Raw genomic sequence first — 25861 nt, forward strand, 5'->3', positions numbered from 1 at the left:
CACTTGGGCACCACATGCTTGACCAGACATATGACGACCTCCTATACAGTCCGTTGGCAACAGCACTTAAAAGGCCCACATCAAAGAACAAGGCGGCCTCTCCTTACTTCTCATTATTATTATTATTATTATACAGGATTTATATAGCGCCAACAGTTTTTGCAGAGCTTTACTCATCAGCTGGGATCTCCAACCCCACTATACCTCCAATCCTCTCAGAAACCTGCACTGAGAGGAACGAAGGTATAGAAATAGGTGTCCCAAGGACTTGCGGCCAATCTGCTAGCGGCACACCAACATCGGATTTTAGCAGGCAAATTTCCCTACCCCAGTTGCTAAACCGTCGAAAGAAATTCAGTCTCACTCATCCACATGCTCAGCATCTGGATGCTAGCTTGGCCAAATTGCTAGCACTGCAACTGCTGCCTTTTCAGCTGGTAGACTCTGCCCCCTTTCGTGAATGTGTGGAATGTGCGGTACCTCAGTGGCAGGTTCCTAAACGCCATTTCTTTTCACGGAAGGCCATTCCGGCTCTCTACCAGCATGTGGAAGGCAATGTCTTGGCCTTGTTGAACAGAGCGGTCAGCAGAAGGGTGCATATTACTGCTGACTTATGGTCCAGCAGGCATGGACAGGGATGTTACCTTTTTTTCACGGCGCACTGGGTAACTCTGCTGGCAGCTGGGAAAGATGCAGGACAGGGTTCAATATTGTTGGAGCTTGTTCCACTATCACACCTCCAAAATGCTAGTAGTGGTGATTCTTCCACAGCTCTCTCCTCCACCCCCTCCTCTTCTTTTTCCTCTATTGCTTCTTCCTCTGCAGATTTCTCCTCTGAACCAGCAGTGCTCCGTAGGCGTCCAAGAGGCTACGCAAGCACTCAGGCAAAAAGATGCCATGCGGTGCTTGAGTTGGTCTGGTTAGGGGACAGGAGCCACACGGGGCAGAGATTCTGTCAGCTCTGCAGGGGCAGGCTCAGAGGTGGTTGATGCCACTCCAGCTTCAGCCAGGAATGGTGGTTTGCGACAATGGCACCAACCTCCTCTCCACCCTCCGACAGGGACAACTGACCCATGTGCTCTGTGTGGCTCACGTCCTTAACTTGGTGATACAGCGGTTCTTGGGCAGGTACCCATGCTTACAGGATGTCCTGAGGCAGGCCAGGAAAGTCTGTGTGCATTTCCGCCGGTCATATAATGTCAGTGCTCGGCTGGCTGACCTCCAAAAGGAATTTAACCTGCCCAAGAACCGCCTCGTTTGTGACATGCCCACCAGGTGGAACTCAACCTTGGCAATGCTTCAGCGGATGCACACGCAGCAGAGGGCCATCAATGAGTACCTGTGTGAGTATGGCACTAGGACAGGGTCAGGGGAGCTTGTTTTTTTTGCCACGCCAGTGGCTACTGATCAAGGATGCACTGTCCTGTCACCATTTGAGGAGGCCACGAGGATAGTGAGCAGTGACAGTGCATGCATCAGTGATACTGTCCCTCTTGTCTTCCTGTTGGAGTACACGCTTCGAGGATGTCAGGTCACCTTGAGGCTAGGTTGGGATCAGGTGTCCACCGCAAGGTAGTGGACCCTACGGCTGACTGCTGCGGATGGGAGTCAGGGTGGTAAGGAAGGCAGGGCCGCTGGAACACCAACACGGATCCCACCGGGGTTAGCGTGTAAGATTCCCTGGGGCGCGGAGTCTAAGAGCCAGCAGGTATTCACCAGAGCCTCTAGTGGTGAGGATGGACTGGGCTGCAACTGGCTCCAGGTCGCGACCCCCAGGGTCTCCCAGCTTACACCCACAGTAGGCAACAGGAGGATAGGGACAGTAAGGGAATAAGCCAAGGCCAGGGCCACAAGCAGACAAGGACAACAGAGTACACGCCAAGGTTCACGGTCACAGGCAAACAGGGATAGTCAGGGACAAGCCAAAGGTCAGGTGAGAGTCAACTGGTCTTTAGAGATGAACACATGGGGACAGGTAAGCTGACAGTCAAAACTCTATTACATAACCATGACAGTGGAATAATGGACAGGGCACTTGAGGCAGAACAGCGGGAGGAAGAGGAGGACTTCCTTGCCTCTCAAGGCCCCCTTTATCCAGATACTAGTATTCCTGAAAGCCCGCCCATCACACAGGAAGAAAAAGAGGAGGAGGATGACTGTGTCAGCATGGAGGTGGAGGATAGCACTCAGCATCAGCAGCAGTCTTCAAGGGATCATTTGCAGTCCCCAGAAACCCATGGAGTTGTACATGGCTGGGAGGAGGTGGTTGAGGATCATGTGATCTTTAGTGACCCAGAGGACTCAGGATCGAATGCCTCTGCAAACCTACACTGCATGGCCTCCCTGATCCTGCAAAGCCTGCAAAAGGACCCTAGGATTCGTGGTATCAAGGAGAGGGATCATTACTGGCTGGCAACCCTTCTTGATCCATGTTATAAGGGTAAGGTTGCAGAACTTATTCAGCCTTCGCAGAGGGAGCAGAGGATGAAACATCTTCAGGAGGCCTTGCAGAAAGGTTTGTGCAATGCATTTCCAGAGCCTGGGAGGTTACAATTTCCTGGTGCTGGACAACGTGTTGCTGAGGCATCGTGCAGTCACAGAAAGAGCGGTGGAGAAGGTGGCAATTCTTCAGTCCTCAGCGCCCAGGTCTGATCAGTTCCAGTAACCATTGCCAGCGTCTGCATTACATGGTGCAGGAATATATAGGGGCAAGATCAGACTTGGAGACCTTTCCAACAGAGCATCCACTGGGTTACTGGGTCTTGAGGATGGACCACTGGCCAGAGCTTTCTCAATATGAAATTAAGCTACTGGCCTGTCCTGCATCCAGCATTCTTTCTGAACGCACATTTATTGCTGCTGGAGGCTTTGTAACCGATCACAGAGTGCGCCTGTCCACAGACTCTGTTGATCGGCACACATTCTTAAAAATGAATCAGTCTTGGATCACCAGCTACGAAGCACCTGATGCTAATGTAACCGACTGATTTTTCTATGGATGTGGGATCCCTTGAAGACTGCATATGCTGAGTGACTATCCTAATATGCTGAGTGACTATCCTATTCCTCCTCAATCTTAATGATGATAGCTTCTAGGAATATTTTCGGTTCAGGGCACCACCATCACTGCCTAAGGCCCAATTTTTATGCGCCTGTTTAACAGGGGCGTGTAATTACAATTTTTGATCAAATATTTAACAGCAGGGCTCATTCCTGAGCTCAACAAGAGTATCTGTGAGGGGTTGCAGTGTTGTGGCACCACCACCACTGCCTAAGGCCCAATTTTTCTGCCCCTGTTCAACAGGGGTACGTAATTACAATTTTTGATCTAATATTTCAAAGCAGAGCCTGTTCCTGCGCTCAACAAAAGTATCTGTGAGGCTTTACAGTGTTGTGCCACCACCACCACCGCCTAAGGCCTAATATTTCTGCCCCTGTTTAACAGGGGCACGTAATTACAATTTTTGATCTAATATTTCACAGCAGGGCCTGTTCCTGCGCTCAACAAAAGTATCTGTGAGGCTTTACAGTGTTGTGCCTCCACCGCCACCACCACCACCGCCTAAGGCCCAATTTTTATGCCCCTGTTTAACAGGGGCGCATAATTACAATTTTTGATCTAATATTTCACAGCAGGACCTGTTCCTGCGCTCAACAAAAGTATCTGTGAGGCTTTACAGTGTTGTGCCACCACCACAGCCTAAAACAGGGGCCCAATTTTTATGCCCCTGTTTAATAGGGGCACGTAGTTACAATTTTTGATCGAATATTTTACAGTAGGACCTGTTTCTGCGCTCAACAAAAGTATCTGTGAGGATGTACAGCATTGTGCCACCACCACCACCACCACCGCCTAAGGCCCAATTTTTATGCCCCTGTTTAACAGGGGCACGTAATTCCAATCTTGATATAATATTTCACAGCAGGGCCCATTCCAGCGCCCACCAAGAGTAATTGTGAGGGCTTACAGTGTTCTGGTACCACCAACACCTAAGGCCCAATTTTACGCCGGGTGTATAGGGCAGGCCATATAGTATATACAGGCAGTCCCCTATTTTCAAACATCTGACTTACAAACGACTCCTACTTACAAACGGAGGGAGACAACAGGAAGTGAGAGGAAATCTACCCCTAGGAAGTGATATTCTCTCTTGTATGAGTTATAATGGGAAAAAGGTGTCTCCACTGATGCTTTATCACCAATCCTTGTTTCTACAACAACCCAAAATTTTCAAAATCCAATTCTCATTGGGACAGAAAGTGAGGTGAAATCTTCTGAACAGGGGCACATACAGCAAAACAAATGTTACAGGGGTGATGATAACCCTTCCCTATGTTATCCAAAAAGCTTAAAAATAGATTTTTTGACTGGAGCTACACTTAGAAAATGTACCTGTACCAAATTACAAACAGATTCAACTTAAGAACAAACCTACAGTCCCTATCTTGTTTGTAACCCGAGGACCGCCTGTATACTGCTGCTGTTCAGAGTATACAGGGCCTGGGGGCCCCAAGCCTTTTTTTTTTTTTATTTGGGTGTGGGGTTCACCTTAATATCCATACCAGACCCAAAGGGCCTGGTAATGGGCTGGGGGGGGGGGGGGGGGGGGCGCAACATTACATTACAGCTGCAAGCAGTTTTAAATGACTTTTATTCCTTTAGAAATGTCATTTTGTGCAGGGACTGTTCTAAACACGGGAAAAATGTGCCACTTTACAGGCATACTATAGACACCCCCTAGACATGATATTTAAAGGAATATTTCACTTTTACTGTTTGACTTTAAGCATTATTAAAATCACTGCTTTAAAAACGGCAGTTTTTAAAACTTTTTTTTGCATTGATTCATGTCCCCTGGGGCAGGACCTGGGTCCCCAGACACTTTTTATGACAATAACTAGCATATTAGTCTTTAAAATTAGCACTTTTCATTTTTCACATTTGAGTCCCATAGACTTTAATGGGGTTCGCATGTTCGCACAAATTTTTGGTCTGTTCGCATATTCTGCCGTGAACCGAACCGGGGGGGTGTTCGGCTCATCCCTAGTGGTAGGTCTGGGTAGTATAGGAAGGTATAGTGGTAGGTCTGGATAGTATAGGGAGGTATAGTGGTAGGTCTGGATAGTATAGGGAGGTATAGTGATAGGTCTGGGTAGTATAGGGAGGTATAGTGGTAGGTCTGGATAGTATAGGGAGGTATAGTGGTAGGTCTGGATAGTATAGGGAGGTATAGTGATAGGTCTGGATAGTATAGGGAGGTATAGTGGCAGGTTTGGATAGTATGGGGAGGTGTAGTGGTAGGTCCTGATAGTATAGGGAGGTATAGTGGTAGGTCTGGATAGTATAGGGTCGGGCAGACTCGGATTGTCATATGAATCACCAGTACCCCCTATGCATTCAAGGGGCCATTCAGCAAGTCAGGCTAAAAGATGGCATGCAGTGCTTCAGCTGGTTTGCCTGGGGTCAGGAGCCACACTGGAGCAGAGTTTCTTTCAGCCCTGCTGGAGCAGGCTCAGAGGTGGTTCACGCCACGGCAGCTTGAGCCAGGAATGGTGGTGTGTGATAATGGCACTAACCTTCTGTCCACCCTTCAACAGGGAAAGTTGACACAACTGCCATGCCTGGCACATGTCCTCAATTTGGTGGTGCAGCGTTTCTTAACCACTTGCCAACCAGCTCACGTACTTATGCTATGGCAGGTTAGCAGCGCTGCGCGAATCGCTGTACCTGTACGGCAGCTCGTGCAGGCACACGCCACCGGCGGCGTGCTCTCGCTCCTGCTGCACGCTGGGGGAGCATGCCTGCAGGTCGGGCAGACTCGAAGTCCGCCGGCGACCCCGCGATCGCATAGTTCATAGGCAGATAAACAGTGCCAGTGTAAACAAGCGGATCCCCGTTCTGACAGGGAACATGTCAGAGATCTTCTGTTCCCAGTGATTCTACAGTTAGAACATACCTAAGGAACACACTTAACCCCTTGACCGCCCCCGAGTGAACCCCTTCCCTGTCAGTGTAATTTTTACATTGATCAGTGCATTTTTATAGCACTGATCAATGTAATAATGTCACTGGTCCCCAAAAAGCGTAATTTGGGGTCAGATTTATCCGCCGTAATGTCGCAGTTCCGCAAAAAATTACAGATCACAGTGATTACTAGTAAAAACAATAAAAATAAATAAAAGTCCCTAAATCTGTCCCATAGTTTGTAGACACCATAACTTTTGTGCAAACCAATCAATATTCGCCTTTGCGTTTTTTTTTACCAAAAATATGTAGGAGAATATATATCAGCCTAAACTGATGAATAAATGTGTTTTTTACATTTTTTTGGGATATGTATTCTAGCAAAAAGTTTAAAAAAAAAAAAATTGTCGCTCTTTGTTTATAACACAAAAAATAAAAACTGCAGAGGTGATCAAATACCACCAAAAGAAAGCTCTATTTGTGGGAAAATACCAATCCCGCTGTACACCCTCTGGCGTCCGTACGGGGATCTAAGGCCAATAAAAGAAGGGATTTCCAGAGTGGGCAGCACAGCACAAATTGGTGTGTTTTGGAAAAAGAAAAAAAAAAAAAGGGGGAGGGAAGAAAGACAGTAGGGTAAATGATTGAGAAATATACACAGAGTCACGTGTGTGATATATCTCCTTACAGAAATATTACATCAACTACCCAAATCTTGGTAGTTGATGTAATATTTCTGTAAGGAGATATATCACACACACGTGACTCTGTGTATATTTCTCAATCATTTACCCTACTGTCTTTCTCCCCCCCCTTTTTTTTTTTCTTTTACTTTTTCCAAAACACACCAATTTGTGCTGTGCTGCCCACTCTGGAAGTCCCTTCTTTTATTGGCCTTAGATCCCCGTACGGACGCCCGAGGGTGTACAGCGGGATTGGTATTCCCCCCCCCTTGTTGGGGCTTCCATATTCTGCTGTACGCCCGCCCTGTGGGTGCGTATGGGTCACAGTGTCCCGTGAATACCTCCCACACAGCCTACAGACACGTTCCATGTCCAGGCGGTGTCTGCACTGCAGGTATGGGGTGGGGGTCTCGTGGTGTGCGTTGGCGGTTTGATACTTCCGTCTTCTGGGTTACTGTCTGTGCCTCCCGCACCCTCATTACAGTGTCCGCATTGGCGTCATTACTCTGTGACGTCACACGTCGTAATTTGGCGCCAACGGGGGGGGGATATTTAAACCCATCGTGGTGCCTGTCATGATGGGAGTCTCTGGGAGCTCGTGTGTCAATGGGCGGCTGCTACAGGTAACTTAAATGCTCTAGCCAGTAATATGCTAATTCCCTTAAATATGGATTAAAGCCTGTATATCATGGCTGAGTCCTTATTATTTTAACAATAGTATCTTAATCTTTCTTTTCCTTTGTTGTTTTTTTTTATGATAGGTTTGATCTTGCAACTGCACTCTTTGGCTGTTGGCTGTGCTGACTGATCACCCTTTTATCTTGCTGTATACACGTTTACTGTCTCGCGGTTTATCATGACCGTTGGGCATTGAGGGCTTTTGAAAAGTAGGTATCACTTTTCAAAAGTTTTTTTTTTTTGCAATTTACATGCAGCTATACTAATTTAAGGACAATCCTTTTATCCCATCCATATGAGCTCCCAGCGAATACTCTACCTAGGTTTTCTCTACTCTGTGGGTGAGTTCATGTTTAATTGAAGCCTGTGTTAAACATTCCCTCCCCCTGTTTATACCCTATACATTTTGAATACATGTTGTTGCAGGCACCATTGTGTGACTCTGGATAAAAATTACATCTCCTCCTACGGGAGATCTGGCCACTTTGGGACCAAGGTGTGGATAAGCGTTGCCAAATTACCTGTGAGCAACATCGTTTGAGTACACCCTCACGCCCCTTAAAGTATGGGTGGTGGAATGCCCCCCCCCCCCCCCCCCTTTTTTTTTTTTTCATATGTGTGTTGATAATAGATAACAAAAAAAAAATATTATGTATTAACTTTGTATTTTCTCTTTTCTCTTCTCATACACCAAGAACTGGAAGATTGTATGTTTTTATGGTTACTAATTAAAGCATTATGTTCCGTTCCTGATGAAGCCACATCGGTGAAACATGTTGAAAATTGTGGACATGATACCTATTTATACATATGTGATTACAGTCTGTTTCACTGTCATTTAATAGGCAAATGTGTATGTATATATGACTGTGTTATACACTGTATTTTTCACTTTTTATAAACTTTTGAAATAAATAATTTAATTTTTAGATTCTAGCATGTTCATTCTCTATGTACCCTTAAAAGTCCCCCATCTGCATTTTTTGCTTTTTCACAACCGTGCAATTGTCAATTAAAGCGACGCAGTGCCGTATCGCAAAAAATGGCCCGGTCATTAAGGGGGCAAATCCTTCCGGTCCTTAAGTGATTAAACAGGTACCCAGAGTTGCAAGATCTTCTAAGGCAGGCCAGAAAAGTCTGTAGCCATTTCAGGCAGACATGCACAGCCAGTATTCAGTTGGCTCAAATTCAGCGGGAATTCCACCTGCCTGTAAACCGGCCAGATGTGTGACATGCGCACCAAGTGGAACTCAACTTTAGCAATGCTGCAGCAGCTACACATGCAGTAGAGGGCCATCAGTGAGTGCCTGTGTGAGTATGACACAAGGACAGGCTCAAAGCAGCTTGGCATTTTTTCCCTACGCCAATGGCTGCTGATAAAGGATGCATGCACTGTACTGTAACCATCTGAGGAAGCGACAACGATGGTGAGCCATGACAATGCATGCATCAGTGACACAACCCCTCCGTGTTCTCCTGCTGGGGCATACTATGCATGGCATTATTGACAGGGCACTTGAGGCAGAGCAGCGGGAGGAAGAGGAGGACTTCCTTTCCTCTCAAGGCCCGCTTTATGCAGCCACCATTCTTGCAATGTCAAAGAACATACAAGAGGAGAGGGGGGTGGAGGAGGATTTTGTCAGTTTTGGAGGCACTGAAGCAGAGGAAGACATACGCCAAACCTTAAAGGGGTTGTAAACCCTCAGCTTTTTTGTCCTAATCCTGCTCCTTTAAGGTAGTGCATAATGTGTTCACTCACCTTTTCCTTCCTTTTCGTTTAGAAGTGTGTTTTTTTGGGTCTATTTTGCCTACTTTCTGTTCTTCTCCCAGATGGGTGCCCCATCTGCAGAGCCGTTGTGATGGGTTGTCCCGTGTGTGCGGACTCCCAGCACTGGGACTACATCCCTGCATGGAGACACTGTGTGTGCTCATAGGCACGGGAGCCGCGGCTGTGTAAGACACTGTAGTTCCATCCCCATGCCCTTTGATTGGCATGGGAATCAGGAGCACATGACTGCAACCCGCCTTTCCTCCGCCTAAGTGAAAGTGGATCTAGTCTGTGATAAGTCCACTGTCATATTACTTGCAGCATGGAGGGATGGCCATCCAAAAGAATATGGGTGTGCTGAGGGGCGGAGATGGGCGTGCCTGTTGGGAGGAGCATCTGCCGAGTACTCGTCATTGGCTGACAAGAACTCGGTGCGTCCTCGAGCAAGCAGTCCCAGAATTGAAGGGAAGCGCATGCATGATAGCGCAAGGCATGTCGGGACATGTAGTCCCTAAAGCTATGTGATGTGGCAGCCGGGTGCGTGCTCAATAGAACCGAAGTTACAGAGAAGGAAACCAGGAAGAGCCCTAGATTGGTAAGTTAAAAAACATGGGAAAAAACATTTTTGTGCAAAAATATACAGTAATATAACATGCTAATACCAATACTAGTTAAAACAAGTTAAAAAAGCTGAGGGTTTACAACCCCTCTAAGAAATGGTTTTCAGTCCCCAGAAATCTTGGGATTAGTCCTAAGTGATCCCGAGGACTCTGCTTCTCATGCCTCTGCAAACTTGCGGTGCATGGGCTCCCTTAATCTTCAAAGCCTGTGAAAGTGGCATCAAGGAGAATTATTGGTTGCCAACCCTCCTTGACCACCATTACAAGGGGAAAGTCTTGGAACTTAACCTGCCCTTGCAGAGGTAGCACAGGATAAAATATCTTGAGGACACCTTAAAGAGGAGTTTATGTAATGCCTTCCAGACTCTGGTAGGTTACAGTCTCATGGAAAAGATAGTTTTGAGGCTTCTGTTGGTCAAAGGAGGAGCAATGGAGAAGGGGGCCGCCCCAGGGATGCATTTCAAAAATTAATTTTGTCCTCGGCGTCCAGGGCTGTCAGCTTCAAGATCCCATCGGCAGCTTCTTCATTATATGGTGGAAGATTATCTAGGGGAAAAAACAGACATGGAGAGCTTTCCAGTAGATGATCCCCTGGGTTTCTGGGTCATGAGAATAGACCCCTGACCAGAACTTGCCCAGTATGCAATTGAGCTGCTGGGCTGCCCTGCACCCAGCGCGCTTTCCGAATAGGCTGTCAGGAACCAGAATCAGACTGAGACAGAAATGCAGTAAAAATCACACTATTTAATAAAATAGTATAAACAAAGCAAACGTAGTCAAAACATAGCCAGAGTTTGGTAACCAGGATGGGTAGTCAGAACAAGCCAGAGAAACAGGAGTCCAGAGATCAGCGAAGTTGGGTGCAGCAAATAGGATCAAGAACCAGAAGGGTAGTCAGCCAAGCAAAAGTCTTTCACGGGAAATCACTGCAAAGAGAGTCCAGATATGTTGACCAAGGCAAAAGCACAGAAAATCTGATCCAAGGACATTATATAACCGGCAGCTCTAGCTGACGAGCAGGAAATGAAGACCAGGTGAGTCACTGTGGAAGGAAGAGACTTTGGCAATTAACTGACAGCTGAGCACAGAGCTCTGAGAAGGAAGGGCTGAGCCCAGCCCTGACATAGGCATTCAGTGCTGCTGGAGGTTTTGTGACAGATAAATGAGTGTTTCTGCCCACAGACTCTGTTGACTGGCTGACATTTGTCAAAATGAATCAGTCCTGGATTAGCAGCAGCTATCAAGCCCCTGATGCTGATGTCGCTGAGTAAGTGTTATTGGGATCTCAAATCTCTGCAAGACTGTCTAGGCTGCCAGCTTTATGGGTGTTGATTTTATTTTGAAGTATTTTTTGGTATAGGTTTCATAGGCGCAATTAACTCCCAAGGACCAATTTTTCGGCACCTGTTCAACAGGTGCATTAAATTTCAATTTCTCACAGCAAGCCCAATTCTTGCTGTCATCAAGGGTACCTCTAGAAGGTTACAGGGTGAAGGCACCATCAACACCCAAAGACCAATTTTTTCGCAACTGTGTGACTGGGGCATCAAATTTCTATTTTTTTTACAACAAGGCAAATTCTTGCTGTCATCAAGAGAAGGTTACGGGGTGAAGGCGCCACCAACACCCAAAGACCAATTTTTCCCCACTGTATGACAGGGGCATCAAATTTCAATTTTTTACAGCAAGGCCAATTCTTGCTTTCATCAAGAGTACCTCTATATGGTTACGGTGTGAAGGCACCACCAACACCCAAAGCCCAAAATTTCAGCATCTGTTACTTCTATCCAACATCTGTGAAAGAGACACCAGACTTTATAAAGTTAATCTTGGCCTGAGTGTACTATAATTTGGCTTCTTCACATAAGGCTTGCTCACTGTGGTGCAAAACGTTGTTATTTCCCTCCAAAGTCTGCCAAAGAGATACCAGAATTTATCCCAAAAATCTCTAACCTTGTTCCAAATGCACTAAATTGTGGCCCCATCATACAGACTGGCTCCCCAAGCCATCGTTTACAAAATAAAGAAAGCTTGCAGGGAAAATCAATTTAAATGTCATTTATTTTCTTTAGAAATGTCAGTTATGCTGCAGCAGGTTCTATACACTGTACAAATGGCCACTTTATAGGCAGACTAAGGGGACCCCCCCCCCCCCCCGGGAACTGTATTTAACCGCTTGCCGACCGGCTCACACCAATATACATCGGCAGAAGGGCACATACAGGCAGATTAATGTACCTGTTAGTTGCCCTTCAAGAAGCGGTTTGAGGGCATGCGTGGCCGCCGCGACCTCCGTGTGTATGATCGCAGGTCCCGCGGACTCGATGTCCGTGGGGATACCTGCGATCGTCTCACAGAAAGGATGAACAGGGAAATGCAGATGTAAACAAGCTTTTCCCCGTTCTGCTGAGTGACACTGACACTGATCACAGCTCCCTGTAATCAGGAGCGGTGATCAGTGTTGTGTCACACATAACCCCTCCCCCCCACAGTTAGAATCACTCCCTAGGACACACTTAACCCCTACAGCACCACCTAGTGGTTAACCCCTTCACTGCCAGTCACATTTACACAGTAATCAATGCATTTTTAATTGCACTGATCGCTGTATAAATGTGAGTGGTCCCAAAATCTCAACAAAAGTGTCTGATCTGTCCGCCATAATGTCGCAGTCACGATAAAAATCGCTGATCACCGCCGTTACTAGTAAAAAAAAAATATTAATAAAAATGCCATAAAACTATCCCCTATTTTGTAGACGCTATAACTTTTGCGCAAACCAATCAATATACGCTTATTGAGATTTTTTTTACCAAAAAATATGTAGAAGAATACGTATCAGCCTAAACGAGAAAAAAAACAAAGTTTTTTAATATACTTTTTGGGGATATTTATTATAGCAAAAAGTAAAAAATAATGCGATTTTTTTCTAAATTGTCGCTTTTTTTATTTATAGCGCAAAAAATAAAAACCGTAGAGGTGATCAAATACCACCGAAAGAAAGCTCTATTTGTGGGGAAAAAAGGATGTCAATTTTGTTTGGGAGCCATGTCGCATGACCGCGCAATTGTCAGTTAAAGCGACGCAGTGCTGAATCGCAAAAAGTTCTCTGGTCTTTGGGCAGCCAAATGGTCCGGGGCTTACGTGGTTAAAAGAATTTTTCATTTTTATTGTTTCACTTTCAGCATCATTAAAATCACTTCTCCTTTAAAAAACAATCTTTTTTAAAAGTTTTTTTGCATTGGTACATGTCCCCCAGGGTAGTACCTGGGCCCCCATACCCTTTGCACTTGCATTTAAGCCTTCAAAATGGGGACTTTTGATTTTTTAAATTCGGGTCCTTATAGACTTCAATAGGGTTCCTGTCCGAACTTTTGTGATATTCGAGAGTTCTGGCACAAACCGAAACTGGGGGGGTGTTCGGCCCATCTCTACTCATGTACTCAGTCATGAGTCATTGAGTAATAGATAACAGTAAACAGAGATAGTGAAGAGAGAGATTGAGGAAGAAGATGCGGGGAGAGACAGAGAAAAGAAGAAAGGAGGGGAGGCGGGTGTGTTAGGAGAGGGTAAAGAGGGTGGAACCCTACACCACCACCCAATTCTCCCACACCGTTAAGAAGAACAAGGGCCAGTGTGTATTAACACATAAAAATACCATCAACAAAAATATGAAACAAAGTCTGAAGAGTGTTTGAAATGAGTCCATACAGACCATGTGATCTTGTAATTCTTTTCCCAGGAGACCATCTTACAATTAATTTTTAAGCTTTTTTTTCCCAAGGATCCTACCAACCAATTTTCTGACTAATTTTAATAACGGCTAATTGTAGTTTAGGCATGGTGGCTTTATCTGCGTACATTCAATATGGGACCTTAAAGTGATTGTAAAGTCTTGTTTAAGAAAATAAAAATAATAACAAACATGTTATACTTACCTTCTACGTGCTGTTAGTTTTGCACAGAGCAGCCCAAATCCTCCTCTTCTTGGGTCTCTCTTTAGCTCTCCTGGCCCCTCCCTCCTGTAGAGTGCCCTGACAGTCAGCAGCTTGCTATGGGGGCACCCGAGCTGAGTCATAGCTTCGTATGTCCATTCAGACACGGAGCTTGGACCCGTACTCTCCCCTGACTGGCTTACTGACTTCGTTTGACAGCCGCAGGAGCCAATGGAGCTGCCGCTGTGTCTCAGCCAATCAGGAGGAGAGTCCTGGACGGCTAAGACACTCGTGGACATCGCTGGAGAGAGATGGGGCTCAGGTAAGTAATTAGGGGGTGCTGAGGAGGCTGCTACAAACAGAAGGTTTTTTATCTTAATGCATAGAATGCGTTAAGATAAAAAACTTTCTGCCTTTACATCTCCTTTAAATACTTTACTTACATCATCATGCTGTACCTTGCTAAATTCTTTTGTGCAATTGCATTAAGCAAGAGATTATCGTCCTGTCAAATTATCTACAACTAAAACTTGTTATATATGTACCTTTACTTGCTTCAGTATAGTTCCGAAAGCAAAAGAAATGTTGCAAATGTTTCCAAATGATTCACTGAAGATTTGCAAACGTGCAAAATGAGGGGGCTGGATATGGGCAAAATTCAGAAGTTCCTAGGAAGGAAGAATAAAGAGGTGAGATTTACAAAATGCATTTTTCATACTGCCCTGGTGCTAGAAATAAAAAAGCTGTTTCAAGGCAGTACAAATTCTTTGTGCATCCGACTACTAATAGGGGCTTCGATGAAAATAGTACAGGCAATCTCTTATAGTCCTTTTTAGGTAGCTCTATTGTTCTATGAATTGTGATTCCATTGGTAAGTAACAATTTTAGAAAGAGTTCCACAAAAGAAGCGCTCATATATCTCTTAGGGAAGGTAGATAGTGAAAGCTTAAAAAATCATGTTCACAGTATAAAATGTATACAGAGAGAAGGGGAAGAACCCTTAGCTGACAAAAACTGAATGGTGCTTCCTTCTTAAGGAGAGAATTAGGTGATTAACATCCCGGGCAGGGATATATTGTAAAGGAAACTGGCATACAAGAACATCAGGATCTCAAAGATGAGAAGGAAAATTTCCAACCAATACCATATGTGTGTTAAAGGAGTGGTAACAACATTGCAAGCCTGCCTAACCATTTATAATTCTAGGAATCATCTAAACTACCCCTGTGAGAACAGAATCCTTCACCAATCAGCAAGAGATATGAATGCTAGTATTAGAACTAGTAATATTCGCTTGATAGGGGAAGAATCTAGGGAGACTTTCTCAGAAGACCATAGCTCAGTCACAGAAGAGAATCTAACCTAAACTACCCTTTTGTGAGGAAACATGGTAACAATGTGTGTAGCCTGCCGACCAACCAAGGAAGTACAGGAGCTACCAGCAATGGTTACTTCCTGGCAATTAAGAAAGAGGGGGAGGGGCATGGTCTGGTGCCAGAGCTGAATGGCCGCCTAGTTCCCGAGCTTTTGTCCAAGGAGGCTTCTATAGTCAGCACAGCCGAGCCATCCGCGACCGAACATGGGGAAAACCTCCAGGGAACCCTCCCCAGCCAGGTCCCACTCCCCCAGAGGATCCGGATCGCAAGTCAACCGCAATATTCCGGACATCTTCCGGACCCAGGCACGTGAGGCACCGGCTTCTAATCGGGCCTACACGAACGCACCACACTCCTCCAGCCTCAGCCCTTCAGGGAGAAGCCACACACAGCTCCAACCCTCAGCAGAGGAAGCATGTGCCCCGCAGCCCCTATCGAATTTGAACGCTTGCATAGAGCCTTGAGGCCCAGAGGCAGAGAGTCTGACCCTCCTAGAGACGTTATTTGCTGTCTCGTTAATTTCAAACTGAAGGAGGAAATTCTTAATAGGGCTAGAGACCGCCACTCCTTACTCTATCAAGGAACCGATATAAAGTTGTTCCAAGACCTCTCGCCTATCACCCTTCAAAATAGGAGAGACCTACGTCCTCTTCTTGATCTCCTGCGCTCCAAAGGAATTCAATACCGGTGGAAATTTCCCTTCTGCCTCTCTGCATCATTCCAAGGCCGCACTGCAAACCTACGCCTACCCGAAGATCTCCACGCTTTCTGTGAAGCACTGAATCTTCTACGCATTGACGTCCCAGGTACACCACCCTTCGTCCGCCACGCATGAGAAGATCAGCCTCCACTGATGCCATCCCAGTCCGCGATGACTTCCATATAAGACGCCGCAGACACACCCCGCCGCAGGAAACTAACAGGTCGGACCCCCGGAATGCCCAGCTCAACAGCCCAACAGCCTCCCCGCCCCACAGAAGAGCCTGCCATGACGGATCCAGCTGAACAGTTTCAACCCTTCTTTTCTATACTTCTCAACACTGAATATGCCTCTTTAAAACAAGAACCTTTCCGCAACACCCACCCGTGACACCCAAGAGGTCAAGTGTTTGCTGAAGACGGCTACTTTAAAGTTAACTTTTTTTCCTCTTCCCAGTGACAGTCATCCCTAGATGCTCCTGATCGCGCACCGTGAAAGCGGGTGCCAGACTAAGTGGAAGTACCCCCAGCTGAACTGTTAGACATATTCCCCTTGGGAGGTCCCTATGCAGCGTCTGCTCCTTTTAGGAGATTTGGGGATCTCCAAGGTAAAAGACATTTTCTCAATGGTAATCGTATACGTTCCATTGATTTACCTAATTCCCTGTACCAGGAGATTAAATGACTCCTTTAGCTATACATACACATCCTTAAAGCTAGGGCTTCCACTCTAAATACCTTTCAGCATCTCTCCTTATGCCCTCCCCTCACCCTCCTATTCCCCTCCCTATACCCTTTCCCCCCCAACCCCCCCGTCCCTTTTCCACCCTACCCCACCTTCCCCCTAAGCTTATCTACTCCAGAAGGTATGATACATGCGTTCCTCCTTGACCTCTCTACTTGCAGTAGTATATGGTTCCGAGGTCCAATACTTATCATTAATATATTTGCAGATACTTTACGCGGGTGACCTACAGGGGGTGATGTTGCACAGAGGCCAACCTCCTTTCCATGACAGGTGGCGGATTTAATTCACATACCCATCCACCACCTCTCCTATAATTAGGAGACTCTGCCCCTATAACCGCTCTTTAAGCGTCTGAGAGCTTTAGACACCCCACCTAACTTCCATAATGTGGCGTCTGTGGGGCCTCACCCCTCCTCCTGGCACCTTATTTTGGTAAGATGTTATAAGATTGTTTAAAAGTTATAATATGTTAGAAGGACCCTTCTCTCTTGTCCGGCGATATTCTTGAATCCTAGGTGTGCAATCATATTGAATACTCCCAAATCAAATTACACATATTATGCATACCTAACCAACTCCACCTAAAAGAGGCTCTGGGCTTTCTCACCTTGTAACCACTAAAATACTAAGCGCGCATTAAGGTTTATGACGTTTCCTTTCCAACCCAATTTAGAGTGTAATTTGCCAAACCACCAACCATAAACTGATTACTACTTGAACATACGCACAAGCGAGAAGGGATACTTTCCGATACGGACTCAATTAAAGTCCTGTGTTGAGTATTTCAGAAGAATGCTATTTACAATGTTGATATGTATCACTGTTATGCCCCGTACACACGGTCAGATTTTCCGATGGACAATGTCCGATCGGAGCGTGTTGTCGGAAATTCCGACCGTGTGTGGGCGCCATCGGACATTTTCCATCAGATTTTCCGACACACAAAGTTGGAGAGCAGGAGATAAAATTTTCCGACAACTAAATCTGATCGCGTCAATTCCGACCGTGTGTGGCCTGTTCCGACGCACAAAGTGCCACGCATGCTCAGAAGAAATTCCGAGACGGGACAGCTCGTTCTGGTAAACTTACCGTTCGCAATGGATACAGCACTTTCGTCACGCTGCAATGTTCAAAATGGTTTAATACAGCGCACTCTCTTCTTCTTTATAATGTGACAAGAATTAAGTAGTTTTGCTGCTCATATTCGCACACACTTCTCACAAACTTTTATTTGTGTTTTTTTAGTGGGATTCCCTGAATATATTGTTATTAGTTGTCACATCTGACATTTTTTTTTTTTTTTTTTTTTTTTTTTTTTCAGCCTTTTTTTTTCTTTAATGTTTGGATTTTTTCCAAGGCTGATCTTTGTTCAATGTTATTTTTATTTTTACTCCAGAATATTTTTGTGTGTGTTTTGTGTGTCAAGTTACCCCAACACCATTGATATCTTTTATTATTTAATCTCCAGGAGATTGTTTGTTGTTGGTGTCCCTTGTTCATTTCACATTGTATATTTGAAATGTACCTGAATCCTCACAAACCAACTGTCATTTTTGAAGTAAAACACATAGGAGAGTATAATTCCAAACAAAAATTCCTTTATTAAGGGATCAGAACCAAACAAAGAGGAAGGCAACACTGGATCAACAGGAGAAATTAGCAAAGCCTGGGACCCCCACGGCAGACATCAATTCTTCAACATCAAAGTTGGTGGCCTGAGGGGTCCATATGTAAGGGAGGGCAGTCTGGTCCAGAATTCGCAGAGATCCGGATAGCAGCAGATGACATCTGTGTCCCCAGGCTGTGGTACCACAAGAGGCTGCATTTTTTGGCCAACCAGACTGAACCCAGGGCAATCACTGTCTGGTCTTCCTTCCACGCTTCCTTCCCGGCTGTGGCTGTGCAGTTGGAGATGTGGCAGGAGGAGGAGTAGGACCTGGAGGAGGAGGAGGACTGGGGGGACCTGGAGGAGGACTGGGGGGACCTGGAGGAGAGGGAGGAGGAGGAGGAGGACCTGCAGGAGGAGGAGGAGGACCATCCCAAAGGTTTGTCTGAGGTGTAATTTGGCCCCTCGTACCTTTCTCCAGAGCCTCCGATATGAGCGCCTCACACATTACTTTTTGGCCCTTCTCCATCCTCTGCATTTTATATGCAATGAAGGCAGCAATGTTCTCCTCCATGGTGTGGGGTGCTCCCAGGACCTCTGTAGCCCTCCAAAAGAATCCTATAGCAGCCTCCTCTAGGACACTCCTCCTACTGCCACTTTCTGTTTTCAGGGGGGGGTGGAGGGACCTGCAGATCAGCCAGCCGGCTCGGCCCGGCCACCTCCTGGCTAAGACTTCCCTGTGTATGAAAAAGGGACATGGTTGTAATGTTTTGCATCATCAATCACAATCCTAAATTAATACTCCCAACTAACATCTAGTTAACATCATTGATTGGACAAGCAGAAATATTTAGAGGAATGCTATACCTGGCTCAATCTGGGCTCCTCCACATGTGGCCTGGAAGGCCCAGGTTGGGCGTCAGAAGCCTCAGCCGGGGGGGAAGGAAGTGTGGAAGGAAGACTGGAGAGGGATGGCCTGGGTTCAGTCTGGCCTGCCAGAAAATACAGCCTGTCGTAGTACAACATCCTGGGGACATGGATGTCATCTGCTGCTCCGGATCTCTGTGAATCCAGGACCTTCTTGCGCTCCCTTAGATATGTGCTCCTCAGGCAACCAATTAATATCTTTAAATAGGTGATGTCTGCCGTGGGGATCACCTGCTTCACAATTTCACACAATTGCTCCAGTGCTGCCTTCCTCTTTGCTTGGTTCTTGAAATGGGGGTGGGTAATCTCCCACAGACATGGCAGCTCCCTTAGCATCTCTATGAATACTGACATGAAGTCATTATCTTTGAGTACCATATCCATGTTCACTGCAAGACACAACACAAGACAAAGCCTAATGTCAGACAAAACTCTCCTAATCTTGTTACAATATAGGCCTCAATCTAGAAGCAGTATAGACACAAGTTTGTCTCTTACCTTCGTTCTTACGATCGGCGCGTCCAATGCTCCTTCCTCCGCTCACAGATCGTACGTAATACGCACGCGTGTTACGCTTTATACACACTGCGCATGCGTGTAACTCCGCCCGCCCCTGACGTTCTTTCTAGTCTATTCCCCGCCCCTTTTCGTTCGGCGCAGTGGGTGAAGAGCATGATGGCGGATTTAGAGCAGGTGTGTGCTAATTATAGCAACGAGGAGGAGGAGGAGGAAAGCCCGGATCCAGGCACGTCCCGATCCAGAAGGAAACGTTTTAAGGCCACAAATATGTCCTTTGGGGAGATGTTGGAGATGGTCGACATCATGAGGAAGTCCGACTATGACGGAAAATATGGGCCTTACCCCCACCCCAACATCCGAAAGGCCAAAATCATTGCTAAAGTGATCAAAAGCCTTCACAGGAATTTCGGGGTACGAAGATCTAAAGATCAGCTCAGAAAGCGGTGGTCGGACCTGAAGTTGAGAGAGCCAGAGCAGTACCGAAAGATCCGGAGAGTGCTGCAAAAAAGTAAGTAGTTGTGCTGTGTTCCTATTCTTTCTGTCTTTATTCCGTTCGTTCTGCTCCATATGCTTTTATTAATTGTAACGTTTAAAAGGGCAACTTTAATGTTCATGGGCCCATTATTCGTTCGTATCAAACATTTTTCTTTCGGCCTCTAGAACACCATTGTTTAGGCCATATGAATTTTCACACATTTTTTTGGGCCTACTTGGATGCCAAATATTTGTTTGTGTAGATGGGTTTGTTACTAGAATGAAATGCCAACTAGATTGTGTGTAAGGAGAGGACAATGAGCAGCTGTTTTCACATCTGGACACTGGAGCACTAGTGTGGGACCCCAGAACACCATTTTTATTAGGGGGCCACACAGGTGCTCCAGTGTATACTATAGGGGGGGTCTCCATCTGTGAAGCTTGTACCAAACAGGTAAAGTATTGCAGCTTGACAAAGGGCAATAAAAAAAATACATCTTGGAACTCGGCTAAAATAGACAATTGTACCTCACTTCCAAGCAATGTTTCCTATTTATAGTTCTGCCATCAAATATCTGTGTGCTAATTATACCATTTTTGTTTTACATAGGGGAGAAAAGACTCGGAGGACACCCCTCATCCCAGGAGAACACAGACCCCCCACCTATGGAAGAAGGTGAAATACCCCCAACCCAAGAAGAAGAGCAGGAGGAAGAAGAAGATGTGGTGGAGATTGGCACCACAACAGGTGAGTGTCTGCGACCACAGGCTCAGGTAAAAGAGATGGATGGTGGCAGATTTTTGAGACCTTTTTTTTTTTCTTTATCTCTTTTTAGGTGATCGTGATGTGAGGGAGAGAGAACGCTTTACTTCTGAAAATGCCCAGATCCTGATCGGGGAGATCATGGGGTGTAATGCCGAACTGCAAAACATCCAGCAAAAAATCAATGATGTGATTAAAAAAAATAATAACATCATTGATGTTTTGGGGCGAATTTAAACCCCACAAAATCACTTGTTTTATTGTGGTCCAATCTTTTAAAATTTTTTGCAATGTTTTGAAAAGCCAAATTTGGAGGATGCACACAGTGTGCCAACATGTGCTATCTGCCATCACAGGAGAACAATGGACGCGTTTTGGGGGTGCAACCCCTTCCTCAATTATAAAGTAGCGGTGAGGATGGGCTTGCTCCCCCAAAACACGTCCCTTGATCCCCCCTGATGGCAGATAGCACATGTTGACATTCTTAAATTGGTGTGCTTCTTCCAAATTTGGCTTTTCCAGGGGTGATTTCCCCCCATCTGAACGCTATATCAAACACAGTTCCTAAATACTGATGTCTGATATAGCCTTCAGGTTTTACCTAATGTGAACTTTGTAAGTTCAAGTTTTTTGGCTTTCTTGTTGGTTTTACACAGGCCTGTTTTATCTGAAATGGATATTTCGATTTTTGATAATGCTACTCCAAAAATTGTTATACAACAAACATGTTGGTTTGTTTTAAAAACCTTTGGTAAATGCACATGTGATTGTGCAGGTATAAAAAAGTGGCTTACTCAAGAATGTGTGGATTATTGTCACAACACTACAACACTTTTGGGGTGATGTAATAGCTGTTTTATGCAAAAATGGGGGTTATTTCCTAAGGGCAAATCCACTTTGCACTACAAGTGCAGGTTCAGTGCAGTTGCAAGTGCACTTGGAGTGAAATGTGTTTTTGCATTTAGGAAATACCAGCCAACAGTGCTTTGTATAATAAGGTTACACAATCACGACATTTTCTGGACTCCACACATTTCTGTCAGGGTCAGCTAAAACAAACACAAGCAGTAAATGTCCACAAAGAATTTCTTTTTTTTTTTTTATTTGAAAAAGGCTTCACATATTGTCTGGCATATTGATAGCCCCCCTACCCGCAAAGAACTCCAGGTATCGTAACCGGACATCACGGGCACTCAGGGAGGGCAAGCCAGGACGGCCACTTTCAAGCGCCGTCAGTGTTGTTGGATGTAGGATTCCGGCCTCAGGCCCAACTGAGCCAGCATAGTTGGCAGAATGTTTTCTTAAAAAATTATGGAGAACACAGCACGCCAGTATTATATGGTTCAGTTTATACTCCGCCATATGGATGGGTGTCAGAAATAGTCGGAACCGGCTGGCCAGGATTCCAAATGTGTTCTCCACCACTCTTCGGGCTCTGGACAGCCGGTAATTAAAAACCCTCTGTTCCGGGGTGAGGGTCCTCATCGGGAATGGCCGCATCAGGTGGTCCCCCAGCGCAAACACTTCATCAGCAACGAACACAAATGGGAGACCTTCCACATTGTCCTCTGGAGCTGGCAAGTCCAAGCTGCCATTCTGGAGACACCTGTAGAACTCCCCACGTCCACATACAAGAAGTCGTAATTAGCCGACACCACCGCCAACATCACTATACTATTAAACCCCTTGTAATTATAATAGTACGACCCCGAGTTGGGTGGTGGGACGATGTGGACGTGTTTCCCATCAATTGCCCCTCCGCAGTTAGGAAAGTCCCACCGCTGGGCAAAGTGGGAGGCCACAGTCTGCCATTCCTGTGGCGTGGAAGGAAACTGTTGAGGAAAAAACAATAAACATTACTATTTTTTCACAGAAACATGGCAAACAGATTATACACAAACATTATGGGGCAACCTCCAGATAGCATTTATTAAGGGGAATTTAACAACACCAAAGTATAAGGTACACCTATCATATTCCCCCTCCCCCCCTCTCATGGGCCATTTCTAACATCATAGGGGGGGGAACTCTTGGACAGGTAACCCTCTTCACTTCATTGAGAGATGAATGCTTAAATACAGGGTATTACTTGGAACAACCCCTCCTTAGTTACACTATTGGCAGACCACTGGACAGGTAAGAAGTGTCATAATACAAAGATATAAATACACACTGTACACATTTGAGGACATTTGGACATTCTGCTATTACAAAAACTTTAAACAGTACCATTGTAAAGTATACAGGCAGGCCCTTGCACTACATGCTTTGGGGAATTCATTCATAAATCTGAGCACTAAAGAGGTGGGTATAGTGTGTATGGGTTTGGCAAAGTCAGCAGATAGATGATTGAGGATAGAGAATTGGGATCAGCTGACTTAGCAGTTGGGGAAGAGAGGGTTACTAAAAATTATTCGGGGACACCACAAAAAAAAGCTTCTGCCACTCTGCCTGAATTTAAATCAAAAATAACATTACCAAACATTTTAGGGGGTGTTTGGGGTAAAGCACTACTATGGAGCTGATAAAATACATTGTTAAGTGACTACATGAGGTGAATATAGGGCTAGGAGACACCATGCTGGGGAGGTTAGTGAAGGGCAAATATGTATGAAGGACCGAAAATAATAATTACATAAAAATCCAGCATGCATGAGGACAAAGGGGACATTCACAGCATATTACAATCATGGTAATTAGGGAATGAGGAGAGAAATAAAATATATTATCAAACATTCAATACAATAAAATGTGATATAAAAGGATAAAAATCTTACCTTCATATATTCCTTCTGCAGGACCTGTATGATGGCAGAACAGGTCTCTGGGATGATGATACCCAGAGCCTGGGGGGAGATGCCTGTCGAAAACTTTAAGTCCTGCAGACTTCTCCCTGTGGCCAAATACCGCAAGGTAGCGACCAACCTCTGCTCCGGAGTGATGGCTTGCCTCATGCAGGTATCCTGCCTGCTGATATAGGGGGTCAGCGAAGCCAACAGACGGTGAAACACGGGTTCCGTCATCCTGAGAAAGTTCCTGAAATCATCAGGATTATTCTCACGGATCTCACGGAGCAAAGGCATATGAGAGAACTGGTCACGCTGAAGCAACCAATTCTTGGTCCATGAACGCCTACCCACCCTGTTCATGGACTGGACTTGTGTCAAGGTCAGGACCCCAACACCAAGCCCCCGCACAGCACGAACTCTACGAGGAGTACGCATACGAAACATGGCTAGAAAACGGTCGGCTGCTCAGAACGAAGTAACAGAACGCACTGAAGAACAGCAAGGCCTGTGAAGAGCGACCTGAAAAACAGCAACGAGCAGGCAAGATCACACAGAAAACTCTGATACGAACTGACTGCACGCACTGAAGAGCAGATACAAACCCACAAGCACAAACTGAACGGCAGAAAACGATCTGAAAGCCACGAGTCTGAAAAAGCGCGAATCGTCTTTCGCCAAACTTTTACTAACACGAGATTAGCAAAAGGAGCCCAAAGGGTGTCGCGCTTGGTTCTGAACCGGCCTTTTCTAGTCTCGTCGTACGTGGTGTACGTGACCGCGTGGTTGCCGATCGGAAATTCCGACAACTTTGTGCGACCGTGTGTAGGCAAAACAAGTTTGAGCCAACATCCGTCAGAAAAAATCCTAGGATTTTGTTGTCGGAATGTCCAAACAAAGTCCGACCGTGTGTACGCCCTATTAGAGTTCTCTCCCATCTCCACTCCCTTGATGGGACAACGTGACTTACTTTTAGGTTGAGAAGACTGCGTGTTAATGCTCTGGTTTCTATACCAATTTATTTTGTTGTATGATATTTAGAGTTGTGATTGTTTGTTCAATATTGATGCAATATATCTGCTAATTGCCCCGACTGAAATGCCTCATATTTGACCTCCATGAGTTTAGACCTAAGGCTATTACACCTAACACTTAAAATGACGTTGGTGTACACCTAACACTTAAAATGATGCATTCAACAACACGTACCTCCGTGGACGGGGGATACTGAATCTTGACCGTTCCCTCTCGACACTTTTCACCCCCCCATATGACGGGAACGTAAGTATTCCTGTCAAACCTTACCGGATACCCTTTTTTAACTTTGGGGTAGGTTATATATAACCTCCTTAACTCCGGATTACCATACATCCCACTTCTTTCTAAATCCCAGTTCACCTACCCCATACTCCTTCTCTCTCTCTTCCCCCTGTTTCCCTCCTCCCCCTCTTCTCTCTCTCGTATCTTTCTCCTTTACCCCCTTCTCTTTCCTTCTTTCCCTCTCCTTTCTTTCTTTACTTCACAGTCTCCGCCACCACCACATTCCGACCAGAGCAGATTCCATCAAAAGTTCTTTTCCCCAGACCCTTCCAACTCACGCGTGAGAAAAGAACTGTCTTCTACCTCTCGCTCATTTTATAACGCTAAGTCTAACCAATAATGCACTATGGCACACGTGAGCGCCACCAAAAAACCCTCCACACTTAAAATAGTCTCACTAAACGCAAAGGGACTTAACATCCCAGAGAAGCGTAGCCAAGTTCTTGAAATGATGTCTAAACTAAAAGCAAACGTTGTGTTCTTACAAGAGACACATTTTCACACAAACAAAATTACAAAGCTCATGAACCATAGGTTCCCAACAGTATACCATGCCACCAATTCTCTTGCAAAGTCCAAAGGGGTTTCAATTCTTATTGCCAAAAACCTTGACTGAAAACTCGAAGACTTACTCATGGACACAGAAGGCAGATACCTCTTTCTAAAGGGCCATTTCCAGGGACAACCCGTGACCCTGGCCAACATATATAGCCCCAACTCTGCACAAGTAAGTTTTTTTAGATCAATCTCACAGCTACTTTTAGATTTTCACTCTGGACTGACCATCCTAGGGGGAGACTTCAATGTGGCCCTTTCCCCAATCTTAGACACCTCCAATGGTACAACCTCTCTACCATACAAAGCTATCCGACAAATTTAGCTACAAATCCAAAACCTTCTTTTACATGATACATGGCGCTCCCTCCACCCTTACGAGAAAGACTTTACTTTTTTTCTACCCCACATAATAAATATTCTAGAATTGACTATCTAT

At 45.4% G+C, this 25861-nt stretch overlaps 1 protein-coding gene across 6 annotated transcripts in view; it reads right to left on the bottom strand.

The window, feature by feature from the left end:
* LG04H6orf118 (linkage group 04 C6orf118 homolog) overlaps positions 1–25861 on the bottom strand; it is a 247397-nt gene that overhangs the window by 140969 nt on the left and 80567 nt on the right. For 4 of the 6 annotated variants that reach the window (XM_073627492.1, XM_073627489.1, XM_073627490.1 and 1 more), the window contains exon 3: positions 14195–14317. The exons of the other annotated variants lie outside the window; for them this stretch is intronic. In XM_073627492.1, coding sequence (XP_073483593.1) covers positions 14195–14317 — 123 coding nt within the window. The remainder of the gene's footprint in view (positions 1–14194; positions 14318–25861) is intronic. 6 annotated transcript variants of the gene reach the window in all.

This window comes from Aquarana catesbeiana, linkage group LG04 (genome assembly GCF_042186555.1).
Source record: "Aquarana catesbeiana isolate 2022-GZ linkage group LG04, ASM4218655v1, whole genome shotgun sequence".
NCBI lineage: Eukaryota > Metazoa > Chordata > Amphibia > Anura > Ranidae > Aquarana > Aquarana catesbeiana.